The sequence below is a fragment of the Pipistrellus hanaki genome (genome assembly GCF_964339955.1).
Source record: "Pipistrellus hanaki genome assembly, chromosome: 16".
NCBI lineage: Eukaryota > Metazoa > Chordata > Mammalia > Chiroptera > Vespertilionidae > Pipistrellus > Pipistrellus hanaki.
This window is the reverse complement of record NC_140518.1, coordinates 34,354,012-34,375,866: the sequence shown is the minus strand read 5'-3', so window position 1 is coordinate 34,375,866 and position 21,855 is coordinate 34,354,012. Positions and strand designations below refer to the sequence as shown.

Genomic DNA, 21,855 nt, shown 5'->3' with positions numbered 1-21,855 from the left:
TCTCGTTTCAGGCTCACACCGTGTGCACCCAGCGTCTGGAGCGCTCTTGTGGGAGCCAGGCGGTCCAGGTGAGCGCGCGGTCCCGACCGGCTAAGCCTAGGGAAGGAGGAGGGTCTGGAGCGGGTGACCAGAAGGGCCCGGATACAGCTTTTCCGAAGTTTCCCCCGAAAGTCCGTGCAGGGCGGCCCCAGCGCCCTCCTCAGTCTCTTCACCGGGTCTTGTGGGCCAAGGTTGCGGCTAGGTTTCCGCTAAGGTGAGCGAGGAAACTGCTCACATCTGTCCCGGGATCTTTTTTTAAATAAAATTTTATTATTATTTTTTTACATTGAGGAAGGGTGATAGTTAGAAACAACGATGAGAAACATCGATGAGAAACATCGATCAGCTGCCTCCTGCACACCCCCTACTGGGGCTGTGCCCGCAACGAAGGTACGTGCCCCTGACCGGAATTCAACCTCGGACCCTTCAGTCCGCAGGCCGATGCTCTATATCCACTGACCCAAACCGGTTTCAGCTGTCCTGGGATCTTAAGGTGCCCTGTGTGCTGAGAGGTACAGCAGCAGCCTTTCCGCACGCAGGGGGACGGTGCTAACTAGACTTCCCTTTCTCAGCCCGTGGAGGAGTGGCATTCGGTGAGCTGTGCCATCACTTCGGACAGAGAAAACGTCACGGTGGCAGCGGAGCTCTCCGTGAGTCAGGCCAAGCAGGTACTTGAGACTGCGTAATGCTCCGGATTTGATTCTCCTGCTGCTCACGGGCATCTGGCTCCCCTAGAAAGGTTCACAGCTGGATACGGGCATCTCACATATCACTTGTCTCCTGGCCCACCTTCTGCCCCAACCTGTTCCTGACCCAGTTCCTCGGGGTAACTCACCACTCCAGCTACTTTCTAGGAATTTCCGGGGACTCCTCCCTTCCTTACTTGCACATATCAATTCCCACGCAAACTCTTATTCCCCCTCCAAAATATGTTCTAAATCCATTCCCTTCTCTGCTTGGCCAGTGCTACTCTGTCCATCAGGCTGCCCGCTTTTGCCCACACTGTTGCCACAACCTTCTGTCTGCTCGTCCTCCTCCTCCTCCTCTTCTTCTTCTTCTTTAATATATTTTATTGATTTTTTTTACAGAGAGGAAGAGAGAGGGATAGAGAGTTAGAAACATCGATGAGAGAGAATCATGGATCAGCTGCCTCTTGCACACCCCCTACTGGGGATGTGCCGACAAGGGAGGTACATGCCCTTGACCAGAATCGAAACTGGGACCTTTCAGGGACCTTTCAGCCCGCAGGCCGATACTCTATCTATCGACTGAGCCAAACTGGTTTCGGCTGTCTGCTCTTCTTGCCATGCCATCTCCGAACTTTCCTCACACAGCTACCTTTTATTTTATTTTTAAAAAAATTTTGTTAATCCCCACCCTAGGATATTTTTTTTCATTTATTTTTAGAGAGAGTGGAGAGAGAGGGAAAGACAGAAGTATTGATGTGAGAGAAACGCATTGATTGGTTACCTCCTGCATGCACCCTGACCAGGGCCTTGGCCAGGGAGGAGCCTGCCACCAAGGTACGTGCCCTTGACCAGAATCGAAACCAGAACCCTTGGGTCCACAGGCTGACGCTCTATCCACTGAGCCAAACTGGCTAGGGCAACAGCTACCTTTTATGCTTTTTAATACATTTATCCTGAAACTCATACCTTTTCAGTAATCTGCAAGGCCCTGCATGATCTGGTCTCTGATCTCTTCTTCGACTTCATCTCCTGGTACTCTCCTTGGCCCAACTTCTTACACTCCAGCTGTTCTGTCCTTTCTGTTCCTCCATATTGTTCTGGCCACAGGCCCTTTGTACTTGCCATTCCTTCTCCATGACAGTGTTCTTCACCCAGGTCTTCATGTGTGTGGTTTCTTACATTTAGCTCACATGTAACCTTCTTGGAGAGACCTTGATTACTCATTCAAAAGTGGGAACTACAGCCCAGTTTAATGTCATGCAGTGATCCCGATGACTGATGAGATCTGAACTGAAGAACTAGCTATGGAAATGGAGGAAAAGGGACAGATGCAAGAGAGGCTCAAAAAAGAAAAATGGCCCTGACCAGTGTGGCTCAGTGCATAGAGCATCGGCCCATGTACCAAAGGGTGGCAGGTTCGATTCCTGGTCAAGGGCACATACCTGGGTTGCAGGTTCAATCCTGAGCCCCAGTTTCTCTCACATTAATGTTTCTCTCCTCCCCCTTTCTCCCCTTGTTTCCCTCTCCCACCTCCTTCACTCCCTTCCCCTCTCTAAAAACCAATGGGAAAAATACCTTCAGGTGAAGATTAACCAAACAAAAGGAAAAATGGTTAAGAAAACTGACTGGGGGAGGGGGGGTGAGGGTGTGACATGAGATAGAGGGAAAAGTTGAGAATAACCACAGGTTTTCTGCTTGGGTAACTTGGTGGTTGCTGAGCTCATTAACTAAGCTAAGGAATTCACAGGATGGAACGCATGTAAAGGAAGGATGGTGAATGCTGTACAGAAACAGTAAGTCCACAACTAAAACATGTTTCCTCCCCCCTCTCCCCTTATAGTTCCTAAGAGATGTAGCTGAACTGCAGATCCTCGGTGAAATTTCTTTCAACAAATCTCTGTATGAGGGTCTGAATGCAGAGAACCACAGAACGAAGGTAAGCCCTGTCCCCGGGGTGGAGTCGAGAGCTGTGCTCAGCCTTAGGGCCCCCGAACGGCACGCAGCTGTGGCCCTGTTCCTGTTTCAGCCTTACACTTCTGACCTTGACTCTGCCACCATCTGCCTCTGTGACCTTGAGCTAGTCAGCCTCAGTTTTTCCATCTGTGAAATGAGGAAGTTTAAATTTATTTAGGTACTTCCTCCTCTTACTGACATTTTTATTCTACAGTATAGATTCCTTATAATTATTTTCTTTAAATTTGACACCCTAAGCAAAGTATTAAGTAGTTCCTGACAATAAGCACCTGACTTACAATGAATCTATGAGCATAAACAGCAGTGTATCCAAGTGCATATCAGCTGCGGGTAAGGGAAGACTCCCACTTATGTACCATAAAAGGATCTGCTGTTTATCCAGTAAGGGAGGCACACCAGGGTCAGTGTCTCCTTGGCAAAGGGGGCAACCAGGCTTTGCTTGATTAGTTTGGACTGATCATGGTTTCTGAACAAAATCTAAAAGGAGAGAATGGCCCTAACCGATTTGGCTCAGTGGATAGAGCATTGGCCTGCATACTAAAGGGTCCTAGATTCGATTTTGGTCAAGGGCATGTACCTTGGTTGTGGGCACATTCCCAGTGGGAGGTTTGCAGGAGGCACCTCATTGATGTTTCTCTCTCATTGATGTTTCTAGCTCTCTATCCCTCTCCCTTCCTCTCTGTAAAATAAATAAATAAATAATCAATAAAATCCTTTAAATAAAATAAAAGGAGAGGATAGCTGAGGATGATGCCCCCACCAATGTGTGCTACAAGCAGTGGTGTCCTGCTTCTCCCTTCACCTCTGTTCACAGCCCTGGGGCACCTTGGAAACCTGTGGGTTTGGGAGAGAGGAAAGGGAAGAGACTTTGAGAAATAGGAGTGTTAGTTCTGCTCAGTTCTGGTCTGGTAAACACTGTCACCTTGGGGCTTTCATCACTTTCCTTGTCCCCTCCCCCCCTCCCCCTTAGGAGAAAAAACAGACTGCCTTCCTGTTCTACCTCCCTCTCTGTTGCTTTGCTCTTTCCTAGCTGTGATGCTAGGATTAGAACCTAATCCTTTTAAGGTCAGCTACGTAAATAGTGCCTGGAGGGTCAACCTTAGGGAGTAACCACCATCTGTAGCTTAATTAGAAGAGGCCTCAAAGGTAAATTTGTCCAGCCTTCTACCCCACACAGAATTTCTCTCTCAAGCATTGCTGACCTTGGTGCTTAAACATTTGCATGAAAGGAGCTCACTGTTTTGGGCAGGCAGAGGGTTTGTGTGTGTGTGTTTCTTCTTTCCTGTTTTGTTTTATGTGTTGTTTTTTTTTTTAAAAAAAAAAATGATTTTATAGGGAGAAAGAGAGAGAAGCATCAATCTGGTGCCCTTACCAAGAATGGAACCCACAACCTTTCAGTGCATGGGATGTTGCTCCAAACCACTGAGCCACCAGGCTGGGGCCAGGCAGAGAGGTTTGGATGGCCCTTGGGCCCCACTGAAGTCCTGGCACCATGCTGTGTGTGTGTGATATCTGGGTCTCACTTGGGAAGCACATCCCCTAAGCTCCCAGCTGCGTCCTGTTGGTGAAAGGACAGCTTACACTGAAGTTGAGACGGCAGTGCCGGGGATCGCTTCCATAGGAAGAGCTCTGCAGGTTGTTCGCATGGACGCTATTTTGCATTTATTTTCCCTTTTCAAAGTACCATATACTTTAGTCTGGTGAGGAGCAGACAGTGTGTTTGTCATATATTTCGGGTGGGGAAAGTGTGTTATCAGACTTTAGGGATTTGTGGAAGGTCAAAAAGAGCTGGAAGATCATTTACAGAAAGTAATTTTGAAGGTGAAGCTTGGGAATCAAGGATGTATAATGGCATAGCTGGATGTAGAATCTTAATTTTCTGTCAGTCTTTAAAACCTGAAGACCTCAATCCTGTGGGACCCCCTGTTAAACTGTCAGAGAATCCTTAACAGAAGGTCACGGTCTCCTGACAGACTTAGCTCTATTTTTGTATTACAAATCAAAGTAGTTGCTGTAAAGTATTTTAGTCATTAGATCATGTTACTGCGCTCTTTTTCCCCCTTCAATTTTTGTTCCGTTTGCTTTTTGAGGATTGTATTGATTATCTAGCTCAGAGATCTTTGCTTAGCCAAGTTCTGTCTACAAATGAGCCATCAAAGGCATTCTTCAGCCGAGACCGGTTTGGCTCAGTGGATAGAGCGTCGGCTTGGGGACTGAAGGGTCCCGGGTTCGATTCCGGTCAAGGGTATGTACCTTGGTTGCGGGCATATCCCCAGTGTGCAAGAGGCAGCTGATCGATGACTCTCTCTCATTGATGTTTCTTACTATCTCTCTCCCTTCCTCTCTGTACAAAATCAATAAAAATATATATATATAAAAAATTCTCAGATGAAACCAAAGTTATGACTTTAAGACATGCAGTTTAAAATTAAAAGAAAAAAAGGCATTCTTCATTTCGTTACAGTGTTTTATCTTGAGCATTTCTTTTTGGTTCTTGGGATTCCATCTTTCCACTTACATTGTCTATTCTTTATCTTTGTTCTTACGTGCCGTCTGCTTTATCCATTAGAGCCCTTAGCATATTGATCATAGTTGTCTTAAATTCCCCATCTGATAATTCTAACATCTTGCTGTCTAGTTCTCATGCTTGCTCTGTCTCTTCAAACTGTGTTTTTTTTGCCTTTAGAAACTGCTATAAATAGGCCTTTAGTAATGTGGTGAGGTGTGGGGGAAGGTAAGAGCATATCATCCTATAAGTAGGTCTCAGTCTGTTAGTGAGCCAATGGTCTGCTCTCTCATTGCTGCTTCTCTCTCTCCCCCTCACCCTTCCTCTCTCAAAATCAATAAATTATCAAACACGAGTAATGTTGCTTAAAAAAAGTAAAGAGTGCTCTGGTGTGTTTCAAAATGGCGTATTTCCTGTTGGGAAGCCAAAAGGTTTTTCTCCAGTATTTTCTGTGGGAACCTGGCCAAGCTCTGGAGGTAAATCTGTGTGTGTGTGTGTGTGTGTGTGTGTGTGTGTGTGTGTGTGTTTGGGGGGGGGGGGGGGTTATGACTGGGTTTCCCGGCGTTTTTAATTTTCAGAGTTGTCCACACTGAGCCTCCATCAGTTATACTTCAGGTTTTCTTTCCTTTTTTTTTTTTTTTTTTTAAAAAAAATCCTCATTCAAGGATATTTTTCCCATTGATTTTTAGAGAGAGTGGAAGAGAGAGGGAAAGACAAAGTGAGAGAAACACATCGATTGGTTGCCTCCTACTCAAGCCCCAACCAGGGCCCGGGCTGAGGAGGAGCTTGCAACTAAGGTATGTGCCCTTGACTGGAATCGAACCCGGGACCGTTCGGTCTGCAGGTCGTCACTCTATCCACTGAGCCCAGCTGGCTAGGCGTAGTTCAGGTTTTCTATCCCGGCACTGTAAGCTTCTACTCATATTTTGCTCCTTAACATAATGCGTGGCACTTTCCCCCCGTTTGCTTACTGACACATCTTTGTCTTGTTCTAGATCACTCTCATCTTCCTGAAAGAGGAGGCAGACCCTTCTTTGGCCCTCATCATCGGAAGCAGTGTCGCTGGCTTTCTGGTTTTGATAGTGATTGTAGTCCTGCTCTTCAAGGTCAGTTCCGTCATGTTTATTCAGGCCCTGGGGTTGGGCACAGTACTTTCTGGGACAGCCAGCCCCTGCCTGTCTGTGTGGCCACTTTACCTTCTTCCTTCAACCACACGTCTGTGCAGGCAAATAAGACAGCTTCTGTCTGAAAAAAATAAAAACCTAATTGAAGTATCGGAGTAAAGAGAGATTTTCCTGCAACAGATTTAGTTGTTGTTCCCTGTTTAAATCCTTTCCTTCCCTGCCCCTCTCTTAATATCAAACTTTCTTTACTGTTCAAGATTCTCCCTGGCTTCTGCCCGCTCACCCTAAGTCTTGTTTTTTTCTCCAGAGTTGAACTAAAAGGCTTGTGTCTTTGTTGCTGTCAGTCAAGCTATCCGCCCCCACCCCCAGGCTCTTCCCCACATTTTCACCTTGCTCACCCTCTTCCCTTAAAACCCAGCCCAGGGGCCCCGGAGTCCTCAGAGCTCAGGTGTATGCTTTTCCTGTGAGTTCCTGCTGGGACTCCGGAAGTGGCACTGGATTTAAATAACTGTGTCAGTTATTTCTCTCTCTAGATTGTGAGTTTCTTGCTGTAGGACACCAGGCTCGATCACCTCGCCTCAGCATAGTGGGCTGGGTACTTTTACATAAATAAGATCCAGTACAGCCAAAACTGTAAAACTTTGCACAATTAAACGCTAAAAAGGTTAAAGAGCTCTGGTTTCAGAGAAAGGTCAGAAACCACTTCTGACTGGGGAACGCGCACCAGGAAGGCTGTGGAAGGCAGCAGTGAGGACGGTCTTGGGAGACTGGGTTAACTGGGAGAGATTCAGAGGGAGCCTGAGAGGCCAAGGAGCGTAAGGGCTCTTTTTGCAACAGCCAGGCGAGCGGTTTCCTAAGACAGGTGGGCGTCTTTGGTCTGAAATTGTGCTCCCCTCCCCTTTGTTTCAGTGTGGCTTTTTTAAAAGAAAATACCGACAGCTGAACTTGGAGAGCATAAGGAAGGCCCAGCTGGAACCAGAGAATCTGTTCACAGCAGGTGAGGACCAGCCTCCTCGTCCCCTGGGAGAGAACGGCAGCTAGTCCTCAGCTCCCAGAGACTTGGCGTCGCACTGGTGGCCTGCTCTTTCAGGCGGATGCGGGGCAGACCCTGACAGATTGTCAATAGAACATTGTTTTTCAATAACACATCGTTCCAAAAGTATCTCTGCATGTGCAAAAAATAAACCTGGGAAAGATTTGGTACTAAGTGGTATTAAACTGTTTTCTTTACAGAAGCGCCTTTAACATGCACATATAATATACTTTGTAATTCTTTTTTTCCTCCCAAGGGATTATATAGCATTTCTCAACATTTTCTAAGAATGAGTTTTTCTTTTTTTCTTTCTTTCTTTCTTTCTTTCTTTCTTTCTTTCTTTCTTTTTCTTTTTTTTTTTTTTTTTTTTAGAATGCGTTTTTCTCGCCATTACTGTTGATGTCTCCAAAATAGTGTGCTAGGAAATTCATCCTGCAGACAGTGTTGAAAGTGGTTCCTAGCTGAAACCAGTTTGGCTCAGTGGATAGAGCATTGATCTACGGACTGAAAGGTCCCAGGTTTGATTCCGGTCAAGGGCATGTACATTGGTTGCGGGCACATCCCCAGAAGGGGGTGTGCAGGAGGCAGCTGGTCGATGTTTCTAGCTCTCTATCCCTCTCTCTTCCTCTCTGTAAAACATCAATAAAATATATTTTAAAAAAAATAAGAAAGAAAGTGGTTCCTAGTCTGGTATTTCAAGATCCTCAGCTCTTGCCTGTTATTTCAAATAAGGTTACAAAAAAAGCCCCCAGAACAAATGTAAAAAGTATAAAAACAAAAGTCATTAAAACAGGCACTAAGTAGGAGAGGAGAAGATAAGACCAGGATTTTATTCTGTAGCTTCATTTTTATTGTATGCATGAACATGTCTATTTACTAACATTGCCACACCTTTGCCTGGCTTCCTGCTTCGTGAATTGCTCAGAGAGACTTCATTCCTTAAGAAAGACTGTCGCCAGAAGAGAGCACTGGTCCACAGGGGATGGAACCAGGCCTGGGAGAGGGTGGGGCCCCAGTTATAGGCAACCCTTGTTCATAGCATCTCATTTTATGTTTATGGCTGCGAAAGCTTGACCACATCTTTCTACTCCTAAAAACATGGGTTATAATCATTTTCATGGATTATAACATTATTGCAAAAATGTAAACAGTGCAGGAGTATATAATGTAGAATGTAATTCGTATGACCCCTCCTCCCCCATTTCTTTGTCTAATTGAGATGCTTTCATTATTATTCCCTTTAAATTTTTTTTTTTTCTGACATTTATGAGTATATAAGGTGTGAATTAAGGATTTAACCTGAGTATGTGTTTTTCCCAGAAGCATAAGTGACTTCACAGCACCACTTACTGACGTACCTAACCACTTCCTCTGTTTGTCCACGTTGTCCCGGAATCACAGGATCCAAAAGGCTTTAACCATCTGAACTGCTGAAATGGGCTTGGCTCAATGGATAGAGCTTTGGCCTGCAGACTCAAGGGTCCCGAGTTCGATTCTGGTCAAGAGCATGTACCTGGGTTGCAGGCACATCCCCAGTAGGGGGTGTGCAGGAGACAGCTAATTGATGTTTCTCTCTCATCGATTTTTCTAACTTTCTCTCCCTTTCCCTTCCTCAATAAAATATATTAAAAACAAACAAACAAAAATATCTGAACTCCCTGGTCAATGTTTCTCTCTCATCGAAGTTCCTAATTTTCTATCCCTCTCCCTTCCTCTCTGTAAAAAATTAATAAAATATATTAAAAGTAAATAAATAAAGAACAAATATTTAAAAAGAAGTTCCCCTTCCCTCTCCCACTTTTAATCTCTTCTTCCAAAAGCAACCACTGTTAATAGTTTTTCAGACATTTAAAAAAATATTTCTGTGTGTATCAGCATAAACTTTTTAAATGTGCAAGTGGGATTAGATTGTTTATAGTGTTTTGCCCATAGATTTTTTTCATCTAATGGACTTTAGTCATCTATTTTTAAATAGCAACTTCTGCAGACCTACCCCATTCTTTTAACAGATCTGTAATAGACTCTATGTTATACGTGGACGTGTCAGAATTTTTATTACAAAGAAAATATGTGATAAACATTTTTAAATGTGTCCTGAGATGCTTTTCAGGTATATATCGATGGGTGAGTCCTAGTGCAATTACTGGCCCGAAATTGTTATGGGCATTTACAGTTTTGATAGATGATGGCAACTTGACCTTCAAAATGTTTTTACCAGTTTGTATTCCCGCTTAGAATATGTTTAAGTGTCACTCTATGCCCTGGGCACCGCCAAATTAAGTATTTTGCTAATCTAACCAGTGTGATAACTAGTATTCTGTTTTGGATACCAGCTTTCATTTGTAACTTTGCAGCCCAGGTATGTGCCTTTGACTGGGAAGAGACCATTTGGTCTGCAGGCCAGTGCTCTAACCATTGAGCAATGCCGGTCAGGGCTGGGTATTCTATTTTTTTAAATCATTTTTATTGATTTCAGGGTGGAAGGGAAAGGGAGAGAGAGAGAGAAACATCACTGATGAGAGAGAAGCATTGATCAGCTGCCTCTTGCATGACCCCTACTAGGGATAGAGCCTGTAACCTAGGCAAACGCCCCAACTGGGATTCGAACCGTGACCTCCTGGTTCATAGGTCAATGCTCAACCACTGAGTCACATTGGCCTGGCTACTCTGCCAGACTTCAATGGGAGCTCCGCACACCCTCCTCTGCCTGCCTCACAGCCTGCCCTCGGCCCCAGTCCCTTTGGGAAGTTTCTCCCTCCCTCCCTCTTTTCCTCCTTCCCTCTCTCTCTTTTCCTCTCTCTAATCATGTCCTATGGGGTGAGGATTTTTAAAAAAGTCAAGTTAACTGAGATACACACACACACGTATATATACATACATACACAACACTTTTTTTTGTTTTTGGTTATTTTAGGATCATATATTCTACCATTTCTGACCATTTTCAAGGAATGATTTCAGGGGGAAAACAATGCTGGGTGAGAGTGGGACAGGGGGAGGTAGTACCTTGGGTTAACGTGTCTATGGGGAATTAATACATTTGTATGGTTCCTTACAATCTGTAAAGAAGCCCTCAGCTTTTTCCAAGAGTGGACTGGGAGCTATTTTGTCATCGCTGTGCTGTGCCAGACAGCTTCCCAGAAGGACCGAACCACGGGAGATGGGTACCAGCCACGAGGACATGTCCTGGGACCTGCGTTTCACTTCCCTTCTTTGCTTAGTGGGTGTGTGATCATAGCTTCAGTTTGTTTTGATTGACAGCAAGACCATGTACTTTCCTATGAAATAAGATGACAATTTTTTTTTCCTTGAGGCTTTACTTTTCCTTCCTTGTCTAGGTAAAATGTGGCCTTAGCCAAAACTGGTTTGGCTCAGTGGATAGAGTGTCAGCCTGTGGAATGAAAGGTCCCAGGTTCGATTCCGGTCAAGGGCACATCCCCAGTAGGAGGTGTGGAAGAGGCAGCTGATCGATGATTCTCTCTCATCGATGTTCCTAGCTCTCTATCTCTCTCTCTTCCTCTCTGTAAAAACTCAATAAAATATATATATTTTTTTAAATGTGGCCTTGGCTTCTCAGCTCTTTCTGAACTGAGTTGTCTGTTGTAGGAGTGCGTTTTTCCTTCTGAACTTCAGAGCCTCTGGGCAAGCGAGGGATTTGGCCTGAGTAGAACCAGAGAGTGGTGCTCCCTTTAGGATGAGGGTTCTGGCAGAGGTGCTGCTGGGCGTGAGGAAGCAGTGGGTGCGGTTCCTGTCCGGGGCCTGGACAGCCCTGCCCAGAGCTTGGCAGGTGTTCTCGGGCTCCGGTTAGCGTCCTACCCTGGGGACCTTTCCTCTCTAGAGCCCTGGGGTCTGTGACTAAGGTGGGGATGTTGGAGGGAGGAAACATGCCCACGTGGGTTCTGCTAGCTTTCCTAGCCTAGGAAAAGGCTACCTGGCTAATTCCTGGAAGTCCACACTGGGGCTTGGGGCCCTTTGCATCCTGGATGAAGGACTCCCCGGTGGTCTGGTTAGCTTGTTAGCGCCACTCGTACCTCTAAGTGAGGGGTTTCTAACTCGTGTGTGTGCCATAGGTCCCTTTGGTGGTCTGGTGAAGTCTAGGGTTGGACCCCTTCTCACGATTTCCCAACATTGTACTATGAAAATGTCCAAATATACAGAAGAGTCGAATTTTACGGTGAAGACCTGTCTACCCACCACCTGGTTTCCTCCGTTAACATTTTACTATGCTCCCTTTATTACATACTTTCCCATCTCTTCATCCATCAGCTTGTTTTTAAATACATGGAAGTTTACAAAGAACCAATTACGTTGAACACAATGATCAGAATATTAAGAAATTACGATATGGAGATACATGTGCTTCTTCATTACTGCATTAAGCAGCAGGTCTCATAACTATGCTGCTTCCAAAGTTGTGATGACCTTAAAGTGTGTTTTAATACCTGTAATTCCTATTGATGTTAAATACAGGTACTGCTGATCCTGTGATGGTTTGTTGCCTACACTTTTTTTTTTTTTTAAATATATTTTATTGATTTTGTACAGAGAGGAAGGGAGAGAGATAGAGAGTTAGAAACATCGATGAGAGAGAGTCATCGATCAGTTGCCTCTTGCACACCCCCTACTGGGGATATGCCCGCAACCAAGGTACATGCCCTTGACCAGAATCGAACCCGGGTCCCTTCAGTCCCCAAGCCGACGCTCTATCCATTGAGCTAAACCGGTCCCGGCTGTTGCCTACACTTTTAATTGAGGAAATGTTAAGTTTCCGTTAAAGGGTAGCAAAACCAAAGAAGGAACATTTTTTCCATCCAACTTCACAGACTTCCTTCTCTACTTTCTCTGGTCCATTTAGTAAAAGCACGTGTCCTGCCCGGCCTTTGTACGTTTGCAGCTGACCTTGGTCACTCAGGCAGTATTCCCTCTGTTTCATGGAGGATGCCACTTGCCCAAGGCCACGGGGCTTGATAAGGCAGAGCCATCTTCCAGTAGGACATTTTTGGATCTCCAGGTCTAATAGCTTTTCCACAGAAGCCGTATTTCACACCGGTGGGGGTGGGGTGTGGTGGTTCTCAGGCTTCGCTGGGCAGAAGAGTCAGAGTGAGCTGAGCTCTTCAGGTTCCTGGCCTCACACACAACGACGCTGATGCTCAAGCCTGGCCTGGGCCCGGGCGTCTTTTTTGGCAAGCACACCAGGTGACTGATGCACGAGCCACACCCTGTGAGATGCTAGCTATGAGATTACTTTTGGAGTCTTGATGACTAAGAAGTTGTTTCGGGTGACAAATTTAACTTCATTCTCTGGTAGAATTATTTCTTGAGATCTTATATGAATACTGGAGACCTGGTGCATGAAAATTCGTACACTCGGCAGAGGGATGGGGGTGGGAGTAGGGGTCCCTCAGTCCAGCCTGTGCCCTCTTGCAGTCCAGGAGCCCTCAGGGGATGTCTGACTGACAGCATAGGCCCGCTCCCTAGGGAGTGGCCTAAGCCAGGGAGTGGCCTACTGGTAAGCTGCAGTCTGGCCTCCTTCTGCTTGCTGGCACCCACCTTGGCTGGCCTGGTGCCACCCACTTGCTGCCTCTGACTCAGTCAATGTGCATATCAGTCTTTTATTATATAGGATACACACAAAAATAAATGCTCAGTCACCCTACCCCTGACACTTTAAATATTCAGGCTAGTCGCAGAGGTAGGATGATCGGAAATCAATCCAACCTCCCTTCCTTCCTCTCCTCCTTCCCCTTTCCATCTCCTTCCTTCCCCCCTCGCTCCCTCCTCCCTCCCTCCTCTTTACTCTTTTAAATATATTTTATTGATTTTTTACAGAGGAAGGGAGAGGGATAGATAGTTAGAAACATAATTGAGAGAGAAACATTGATCAGCTGCCTCCTGCACACACTGGGGATTTGCCTGCAACCAAGGTGCATGCCCTTGACCAGAATCAAACCTGGGACCCCTCAGTCCGCAGATGCTCTATCCACTGAGCCAAACCGGTTAGGGCTCCTCCCTCCTCTTATTCTACAAGCTTCCCCAACTGCCTGCTTCAAGGTCCGGTGGCAGAGTGGTAAAGCCCTTTCCTGGCCTCATGGCCCTAACCAGCCAATCAGATACATACCCAATGGTGACTGTAAACCACACAGATCCTGTCCTTTGGAGATTTAGAAAAAGAGGGATCCAGCCAAAACCGGTTTGGCTCAATGGATGGAGCGTCGGCCTGCAGACTGTAGGGTCCCGGGTTCGATTCCGGTCAAGGGCATTCTCTATCCCTCTCTCTTCCTCTCTGTAAAAAATCAATAAAATATATTAAAAAAAAGAAGAAGAAGAAGAAGAAGAAGAAGAAGAAGAAGAAAAAGAAAAGAAAAAGAGGGATCCAGGAGGCTTTCATGGAGCTAGACCCCTGTAAGCTGAGCCTCGAAGCCATGAAGGGCTGAGGGGAGACCCGCCTGTGCAAAGGCACGGAGGTTGGGAAGGGAAGGATGTGATGAAGCTTGTGAGCCATGCCTGAAGCCATGTGTGTGTCCCGGGGCAGGTGGGGACAGAAGTTGCAATGGAAAATGAGCATCTGCAGAACTGTGTACAAGGAATCATGGCCACACTCCTTGCAGTGTTTATGTGAAGATTTCCTGCTCATTCTTGTTTCATTACCACCACAGCCCTGTGATCTTGAAGTGGAGAGCAGGGGGTGGGAGGGAGGGGTTTCATGAGGTCTCTGTAGGAAACTGCTACAAGGAGCAGGAGGAAGAACAAGGTGAGCTAGCGCCGAGGAGTCCATGTCAAGAGTGGTTGCTACTCTGGGTGTGGTTGGCCTGACTTTGAATCTTTATCCTTTTCAGAGGCCAGTGGAGAAGCAATCTTTACTCTTCAAGTGTTTGAAGCCCCGGGAGAGTGTTCCCCTGGTAGAGTGAGAGCTAAATAATGAGTAACAACCCATCAGTTAAGATGGGCCGCGGGCGCTTTGATGGGCTTGGAAATGCGCCCCACCGAGAGGAGCTTCTCTTTTTCCTGTTGACTGCATCGAAATGACATTAATAATGCATCTGCTACTTCTTAAATGGCCCAGTAATGTCTATTAATGGAATGTGTTGATCATAGCAGGACTGCCAGAGCTGAAGAGAAATTAAAGGATCATTCGTGAAACCCTTCCCACACCTCACCCTGCCCACTCTTGTCCCTCTGGGCCACCCCGCACTCAGGCCCTCGGAGGAGTGGGGCTCTGCGCCTGGTGCTGGGGGCCTGTGGTGACCTCCTGGTGGGGCCGCGGAGGCTCAGCTCCCCCCTCCTGGCCTCGCATGAACCCTCCTCCTCTGGGGTGAAACAGAGGCACAGTACAGTCACTGTGTGTCCGTAACATTGAACCTCCACCCCAAGCACCACAGCGTTTGATGGGGTTTCTGTCTCTTCATTTTGCTTCCTTTAGTTAGTAGAGAACCTTTGTGGAGTTGGTTAGCTCTTAGGCTAAGGGGAAGGCTGAAGGAGGAACGCGTGTGTCTCTGGAGGATGCAGGGTGACCAAGGGCCAGCTCCAAGCTGCTGATGGGAACACAGTGGAGCCATTGGCCACTGTCCTAAAAGCCACCAGGTTCCCTCTTGGAAGCTTCCTCTCAGCCCCTGGAGGGGGGGTTGAGGGAGTGCTCTTACGGTTCTCCTGCCTCCAAAGGCTCACCCCATGCTCTCTATTTCCTCCTTTGAAATCCATAAAATTCATAGAAGGAACAGAATGGTACGGGGGGAGGTTGGAGCCAGAGGCAGCAGGGTCTGTTTCCCCTAAGCAGGCCGGCAGCACATTTCTTAGCGGGGAGAGGGGGAGGGAGAGACCCTGGAGGAGCCACCGTGGTTCTTACTAGGACTGGGCCAGACCCAGAGCAGACCTAGTTGGCCCTTAAGGTGCATCCAAACCACACAGAACAACAGACTTAGAATGCTGGCATATCTTAGCAGCAAGGGAGATAAGTAAAGGGAGGAACACTCTTTCTTTTTTTCTTTTTAAAAAAATATATTTTATTGATTTTTCACAGAGAGGGAGAGGGATAGAGAGCTATTCAATAGAAACATCGATGCGAGAGAATCATCGACCAGCTGCCTCCTACACACTCCTTACCGGGGTTGTGCCCGAAACCCATGTACATGCCCCTGACCGGAATCGAACCTGGGACCTTTCAGTCCGCAGACCGACGCTCTATCCACTGAGCCAAACCGGTTTCAGCGGGAGGAACACTCTTTCTAAGTTTACTTCATAATTCCCTGTCACTTCACCACTGGTGCCTTACACCGCCCACCTAGGCAGAGTGTGAACCAGATGAGAACAGTTCACTGTCAATCCTTTTCTTTCGTGTGGAAAACTTCCAGTGAAGTGTGATGTGGACTCCGTTGGGAGAGGGCAGGGGAGGGGCACAGTGGTGAGGCCAGAGGGGGCTTTGACTACTTTGAAGATTAGCCAGTCACCCCTGACCCCTGACCCCTGACCCAAGGAGTGAAGTTGCAAGGCATCCAGTCAGTTCCTGGCAGACCAGGTGGAGCTCTCGGCCCCGCAGCACCTGCAGAAGGTGCCCGTCTCTTGACTGACCCTCACTCATGAGGCATCATGAGAGCTCATTTCCCTCCAGGGGAATTTCCCTCCAGGGGAAACTTACTGTACGGCCAGTAAGACGGTTTTGTTCAGGCGCCAGCAGGGCAGACGTGGGAGCTACACACGAAACGTCATCTTGGAGGCAGCCAAGGGCTCTAGAGGACTGATCCCTTCAGCGCATGGCCCAGAACCTACCAGTCCTAGCTTCTCAGCTGACCTCTGCCTCCTTCCAGCCAGTGTGAAATGGACCGCACAGCTACATCTCTGGCTGGGCTCACAGCCAGGTGACGTGGAAACTAAGGCACTTCCCGGCTGGAGTGGCTCAGTTGGTTGAGCATCATCCCATGAATCAAAAAGTTACCGGTTTGATTCCTGGTCAGGGCACCTGTCTGGGTTATGAGCTTGATCCCGAGTGAGGGGCCTGCAGGGTGCAGCAGATTGATGTTTCTCTCTCTCTCCCTCTCTCTCTAAAACCAATAAAGGGTACTTTTGGTGGGTGGTGATAAGAACAAGCCTTTTTGAGGAAATGGCATTTGAGTTGAAATTGATGAAAAGGTACAAGGATATGTGCTTCTACATGTCAGTTGAGAGCCAAATACAGATTTCCAGGCCCTATTTAGCAAATAAAAACATTAGGGCCAGGGCCCAGGAATCTGCATGTTCCTTCCGGCCGATTCCCATAAACACTGAACCTGGAGACAGTACCTGGTGAGCTTCAGGGTTCTTTCCCACGCCCAGAGCCCATGGTTCGGGGAGAGGAAGCTCTTGTGTGTATATATGTGTGTGTGTGTGTGGGGGGGAGGGGGCATGCTAGGGAGAGGGGGAGGGTTCCGGGATGGCAGGAGGCAGAAAAGGAGCAAGCACAGCTCCTCACACAAAGAGAGAGCTCCCAGAGGCCCCCTCTCTGAGGTGATCTCCGAGGTGGCCTCCCTCATCCCGGCCCCACTCCCTCAGTTAGCTCCACCGCCATGAGGGCTGCAGTCTTGGCGGCCTAGCTTAGGTCTCTGTCGTGCTTTGGACCAGTGCCTTGGACCGTTTCAGACGGCTGGCACAGGCCCTCTCCGCAGATGTACGTGATGCTCCTGGGCCTTGGTTGCCAGTGCCTCCCACCCCAGCCCACCAGCCCCGGGTGGTGCAGAGGTCCTGGCTGCGTGCGGGCATTGACTCCTGGGCGAGGCGTTAGAGGCGTTACCACCGGCCGCAGCTGCGATGAGATGCCCGCTGGGCTCGGAGCTGGCGTGTTCTGTCAAATCCTTCCTCTCCCCTAGCCTGCGTGGTGGGCCGGGTGCTCCCGGGAGCCAGAAACACCTGTTGGCATTTACCTACAAATGCTCTTTCTTTTCACATCGGCTTCCCGGGCGCAGGTCCCTCCTCCCCAGGCCTCCGTTTCCCCATCCGCTCCAGGAGGAGCCAGTGCAGAGGGGGAGGGAGATTGCTTTAGCAGAGCCCTTCCCCTCCTCCATCCCAGCGCTCACTCCTCCTGCGCCGCCTGCCCGCGCACTGGCGGGGGCACGCCTGGCGGCTCCGGCGGTCCAGTCCGCTGGTGTCACCGTGCCAGCTCGGAGGCGGCGGCGGCAAGGTCGCGGCCCCTCGCGCCGCCCCCGCCCCCGCCCCCGCCCCCGCCCCGCAGTGCCTTCCCGCGCACCGGCGGCTCCACGCGCCGCGGCCAGGTGAGCCGGCGCCATGGGGCAGGCGAGCTGCAAGGGGCTCTACCAGTCGCTGTTCGACTACAAGACGGAGAAGTATGTCATCGCCAAGAACAAGAAGGTGGGCCTGCTCTACCGGCTGCTGCAGCTCTCCATCCTGACCTACCTGGTGGTGTGAGTGCGGGGCTGGGGAAGGGGTGCGGCGGGCCTCCCCGGGGTAGGGAACTGGCCTTTGTCACCTCGTGTCCCCTGGGTGGGGGTGGGGGTAAGCGTGGGCCTAAGGAGAAAGCCCTCTGCTCCGGGGACACGGGCTCCCGAGGTGCCAAGATGCGGCAGGGGATCTAGGCGGCTTTCCCAGGCGGCTCCCTCCTGCGGGCCTGGGCCGGTGGGAAGGGGCAAGGTGGCAGGGGGCTGGCTGGGCAGCAGCTGTCTTCTCGGAAGCCACCCACACAGGGAGGTTATTTATAATCACTGAGCTCAGAGCCAAGCCTCCCGCTGGGGCCGCTCATGAGGCTGGCATGTCCCTCTGGTCAGCTCACCCCACCTGGCTGGCCTCTCCGGTGTCCAGCTGGGGGGCCTGCCCCACGGGCCTCTGTCCCCCCACATCTCCCTCCCACCTGGCAGAAGCTGGTGCCAGCAGCAGAGGGCCAGCTCCTTGGGGTGGTTCCGCTGCCGGGCACTGCCCAGAGCCCTGGCCCCTGAGTAGGGAGGGGACAAGTGGGGGAGAAAATGGCCACAGAGGACTGGAATGCAGGTGGGCCTCTTTCACTCCTTCAGTGGCCCGCCCCTCCCATTTCCTGACTGGGAGAGGAGCAGGTGCTCCAGCTGGAGGGCGGCCCTGATCAGCGGGCCTTTCCCCAGTTTCCGCCCTTATGTCTCCCACCTGAAGGCCTTTAAACTGTTGCTAAGCCAGGAGTGCCCTTCCTCCTCCACCTGGGTGGTGTCTGCTCCTCCTTCAGATCTGGGGCCTCCCACAGCTCCCTCTCCTTTCCTCCCACATGTCAAATAACCCCCCACAGTGTAATTACATGCCTGCTTGGAGGCTCCTTTGCTTGATGTCTGTGTCTGAGTCCCCATGAGGCTGGGAACATCATGCGGAAGGGGCCTGGCATCACTAACCACTCGGGCAATGGTGTGAATGAATGAGGGAATGAATGCTCCTGAGTATTTGCTGGGTGTTTCTGTCCAGGTGGAGCCCAGTGTGACCCTTCCAAAATGGCTGGTTGGCTCAAGGGTCACAGCCCTCTCAGAGTTCCCGAGAGACAGGCCAGTCCAGGGCCCAGGACATGCCAGCTGTGCCCCCAGAGAGGAAGAGGGTGGACACATGCTGGTTGACACCAGCTCTGCAGAGAACCCTTACTGGCATGCCACACCACTACTGCGTGACCTCTCCTGGCCTCAGTTTCCCCAGCTTTCCCAAGGTTCAGTTAGCCTGAAGAGTCTCTAATATTAACAGTAACATCAGCAATAAACTGGTGAGCTGCATTCAACGAGCTCTTGCTCTGTGCCAGGCACTCTTTGTGCTAAGCAATGTATATGCACCATCTCAGTGCTTAAATTTTTTTTTTTTTTTGGTATTTTGACATAATTTTAGACTTATAGAAAAGGTACAATAGTAAAAATACTTGTTAAATGCCCTTCAACTGTTGTGGGTGACCCGCGAATGACGACCACCAGACAGCCAAATTGAAATTTAGGAAGCCTTTATTACGGTCTCGAGTCCGGGCTCACGTCTCAACGGATAACAGCAGAGAGCCACGAGAGCCCCGGACCTTGGCAACAAGCAGTTTCTATCTCCAACACAGGGAGATTTGGAAGTTTGTGATTGGCTAAAATCTTTAACAAAGAAAGGTTAGTTACAAAAGCAATGGGGAAATTTAAAAATATATATATATATATTTTATTGATTTTTTACAGAGAGGAAGGGAGAGAGAGAGAGCTAGAAATGTCGATGAGAGAGAAACATCGACCATGCTGCCTCTTGCACACCCCTCACCGGGGATGCGCCCGCAACCAAGGTACATGCCCTTGACGGCAACCAAGGTACAGTGCCCTTGACCAGAATCGATACCGGGACCTTTCAGTCTGCAGGCCAACGCTCTACCACTGAGCCAAACTGGTTTCGGTGGGGGGGAAAAATTTTTCTTCTTTGCAGTAAAATTTTTCTTCTTTGGGTTCCTGTTATCTTAGTTTTTCTGTTTCTTTTTTTCTGCCTTGCGGTTACAGTGAGCAGGATATGCGTGGGGTGAAGTCAGGTAACAGAACTATTCTCATAAAAGCAGAAGTTATGCTTGGCTAAGGTATATCAACCCACGCCCTCTAGCAGGGGGGTCTGGGCCACTTCTACGGGGGGTACTGTAGACCATCACACAACTAAATTCTCCAAATGTCATTTTACTACATTTGTGCTGTCCTGCTTTCTCTCTCCATATACATAGGCATTTTTTTTCTGTTTGAGTAGATAGCGAACACAATCCCTCTTTGCTCACTGTGTATTTCTTAAAAATAAGGAATTCTCTTATTTAACCAAGTATAAGTAGGAAAATTAGGAAAATTAGCATTGAAATGTCATTGTTGTTTAAACTATTGACATTTTGTAAATTGTTCCAATAATGTGGGCTCATGCCTTGCACTCATTGTCATGTTTCCTTCAATCTGGAATTGTTCCTGAGTCTTTCTCTGTGATTCATGACACTGCCATTTTCTGAAGAATATAGAATTTTTAAAAATCCATTTTTAAATTCAGGTAAAATATACATAGTATATAATTCACCATTTTAATCATTCTAAATTATACAATTAAGTGATTTTTAGAATATTCACAATATTGTACAACCATCACCACTACCTAATTCCAGCACACTTACATCATCTTCCCCCCCAAAAAAACTTGTATCTATTAACCGTCAGTCATAATTCTCCCCTACCCCTAAGCCCTTGGCAACCACGAACCTACTTTTTGCCTCTATATGTTTGCCCATTCTGGCCATTTCTTAGAAATCAAATCTATATTATATGGCTTTTGTTTTTCTGACTTCTTTTATTTGGCATAATGTGTTCAAGGTTCATCCATGTTGAAGCATGTGTCAGTACTTCAATCCTTTTATGACTGAACTAGTGGCCTGGTGCACAAAATTTGTGCAGGGGTGGGGGTGTTCCTTCAGCCCAGCCTGCACCCTCTCCAATCAGGGACCCCTTGGGTAATGTCCAACAACTGGACATCCCTCTTGCAATCTGGGACTGCTGGCACCTAACTGCTCACCTGCCTGCCTGCCTGATTACCTCTAACTGCCATCCCTTGCTGGCCTGATCTCACCCCCAACTGCCCTCCCCTGCTGGCCTGATCACCTCTAACTGCCTCTACCTCGGCCCCCACCACCATGGCTTTGTCAGGAAGGAAGTCAGATGTCTGGAAGATGATTGGTCAACCACTCTAATTAGTATATATCCTTTTATTAGTACAGATAGATTATATAGGATAGGATTGCTTAAATGGGGTAGGAGAAGCCTTTTTCAGCAGGAGGAGATGCTCTTAGCAGACAAAAAAACATAATCCCTATATCTGGACTGATAGCCAGACATATGCACTATGTAGCCAAACTGGTCACTAAAAAGTTTAACCACTTTCTTATACCTTACACCAAACAGCTGTTGCCCTTAAAACCCATCCTCAGCCCCATACCTTAGGTTCTGCCTTGGCAGTTCACCCATATTAGGTTCTGATTGGTTGGTTTCTATGTCAGTCAGCATCAAAAGGTCTGCCTCCTAGGCAGCCATTGGCTCCTTGCAGTTCACCCAGATTTAGTTCTGATTGGTCAGTTTCTATGTCAGTCAGCATCTCTGGGCATTTCTCCAGGTCTGATCAGAGAGGTGGGGCTGATCGGCAGCCCCCACAGCTGCTGGCAAGAACGGGAGAGGCAAGAACTGATCAATAGCTGCCATGGAGGCTGAGGATCAGATCCTGCCTCTGTCTCTGGTCCTCTCTCCTGGCCTGATCCGCAGCCCCCTTGGCAGTCAGTGCTGGGTCGACGTGCCCACAGCTGCAGCAGTCAGTGCTGGGTCGCCGTGACTGCAGGACTGACTTCTGGTGTTCATTCGGTCATTTTGGATGTTACAGACCCTGGCTCTTTATATATATAGATGATATTCCATTGTATGGATATACCACATTTTGTTCATCTACTCATTGGTTGGTTGGCATTTGGACTGTTTCTACTTTTTAGCTATTATGAATAATGCTGCTAAGAGTATTAATGTACACTTCTTGTGTAAACAT

The 21,855-nt window shown here is 48.2% G+C and overlaps 1 protein-coding gene across 10 annotated transcripts in view; it reads left to right on the top strand.

The window, feature by feature from the left end:
- ITGAE (integrin subunit alpha E) overlaps nucleotides 1-21,855 on the top strand; it is a 91,083-nt gene that overhangs the window by 52,392 nt on the left and 16,836 nt on the right. Inside the window, exons 27-32 of one of the 10 annotated variants that reach the window (XM_084862848.1) lie at nucleotides 12-68; nucleotides 612-707; nucleotides 2,569-2,664; nucleotides 6,204-6,314; nucleotides 7,242-7,329; nucleotides 14,202-15,013. In XM_084862848.1, coding sequence (XP_084718974.1) covers nucleotides 12-68; nucleotides 612-707; nucleotides 2,569-2,664; nucleotides 6,204-6,314; nucleotides 7,242-7,329; nucleotides 14,202-14,284 — 531 coding nt within the window. In that variant the 3' untranslated portion in view covers nucleotides 14,285-15,013. Of the gene's footprint in view, nucleotides 1-11; nucleotides 69-578; nucleotides 708-2,568; nucleotides 2,665-6,203; nucleotides 6,315-7,241; nucleotides 7,540-8,685; nucleotides 10,756-14,201; nucleotides 15,017-17,462; nucleotides 17,754-21,855 lie in introns of those variants that run through there. The other 9 variants (XM_084862852.1, XM_084862851.1, XM_084862853.1 and 6 more) reach the window with 9 other exon arrangements.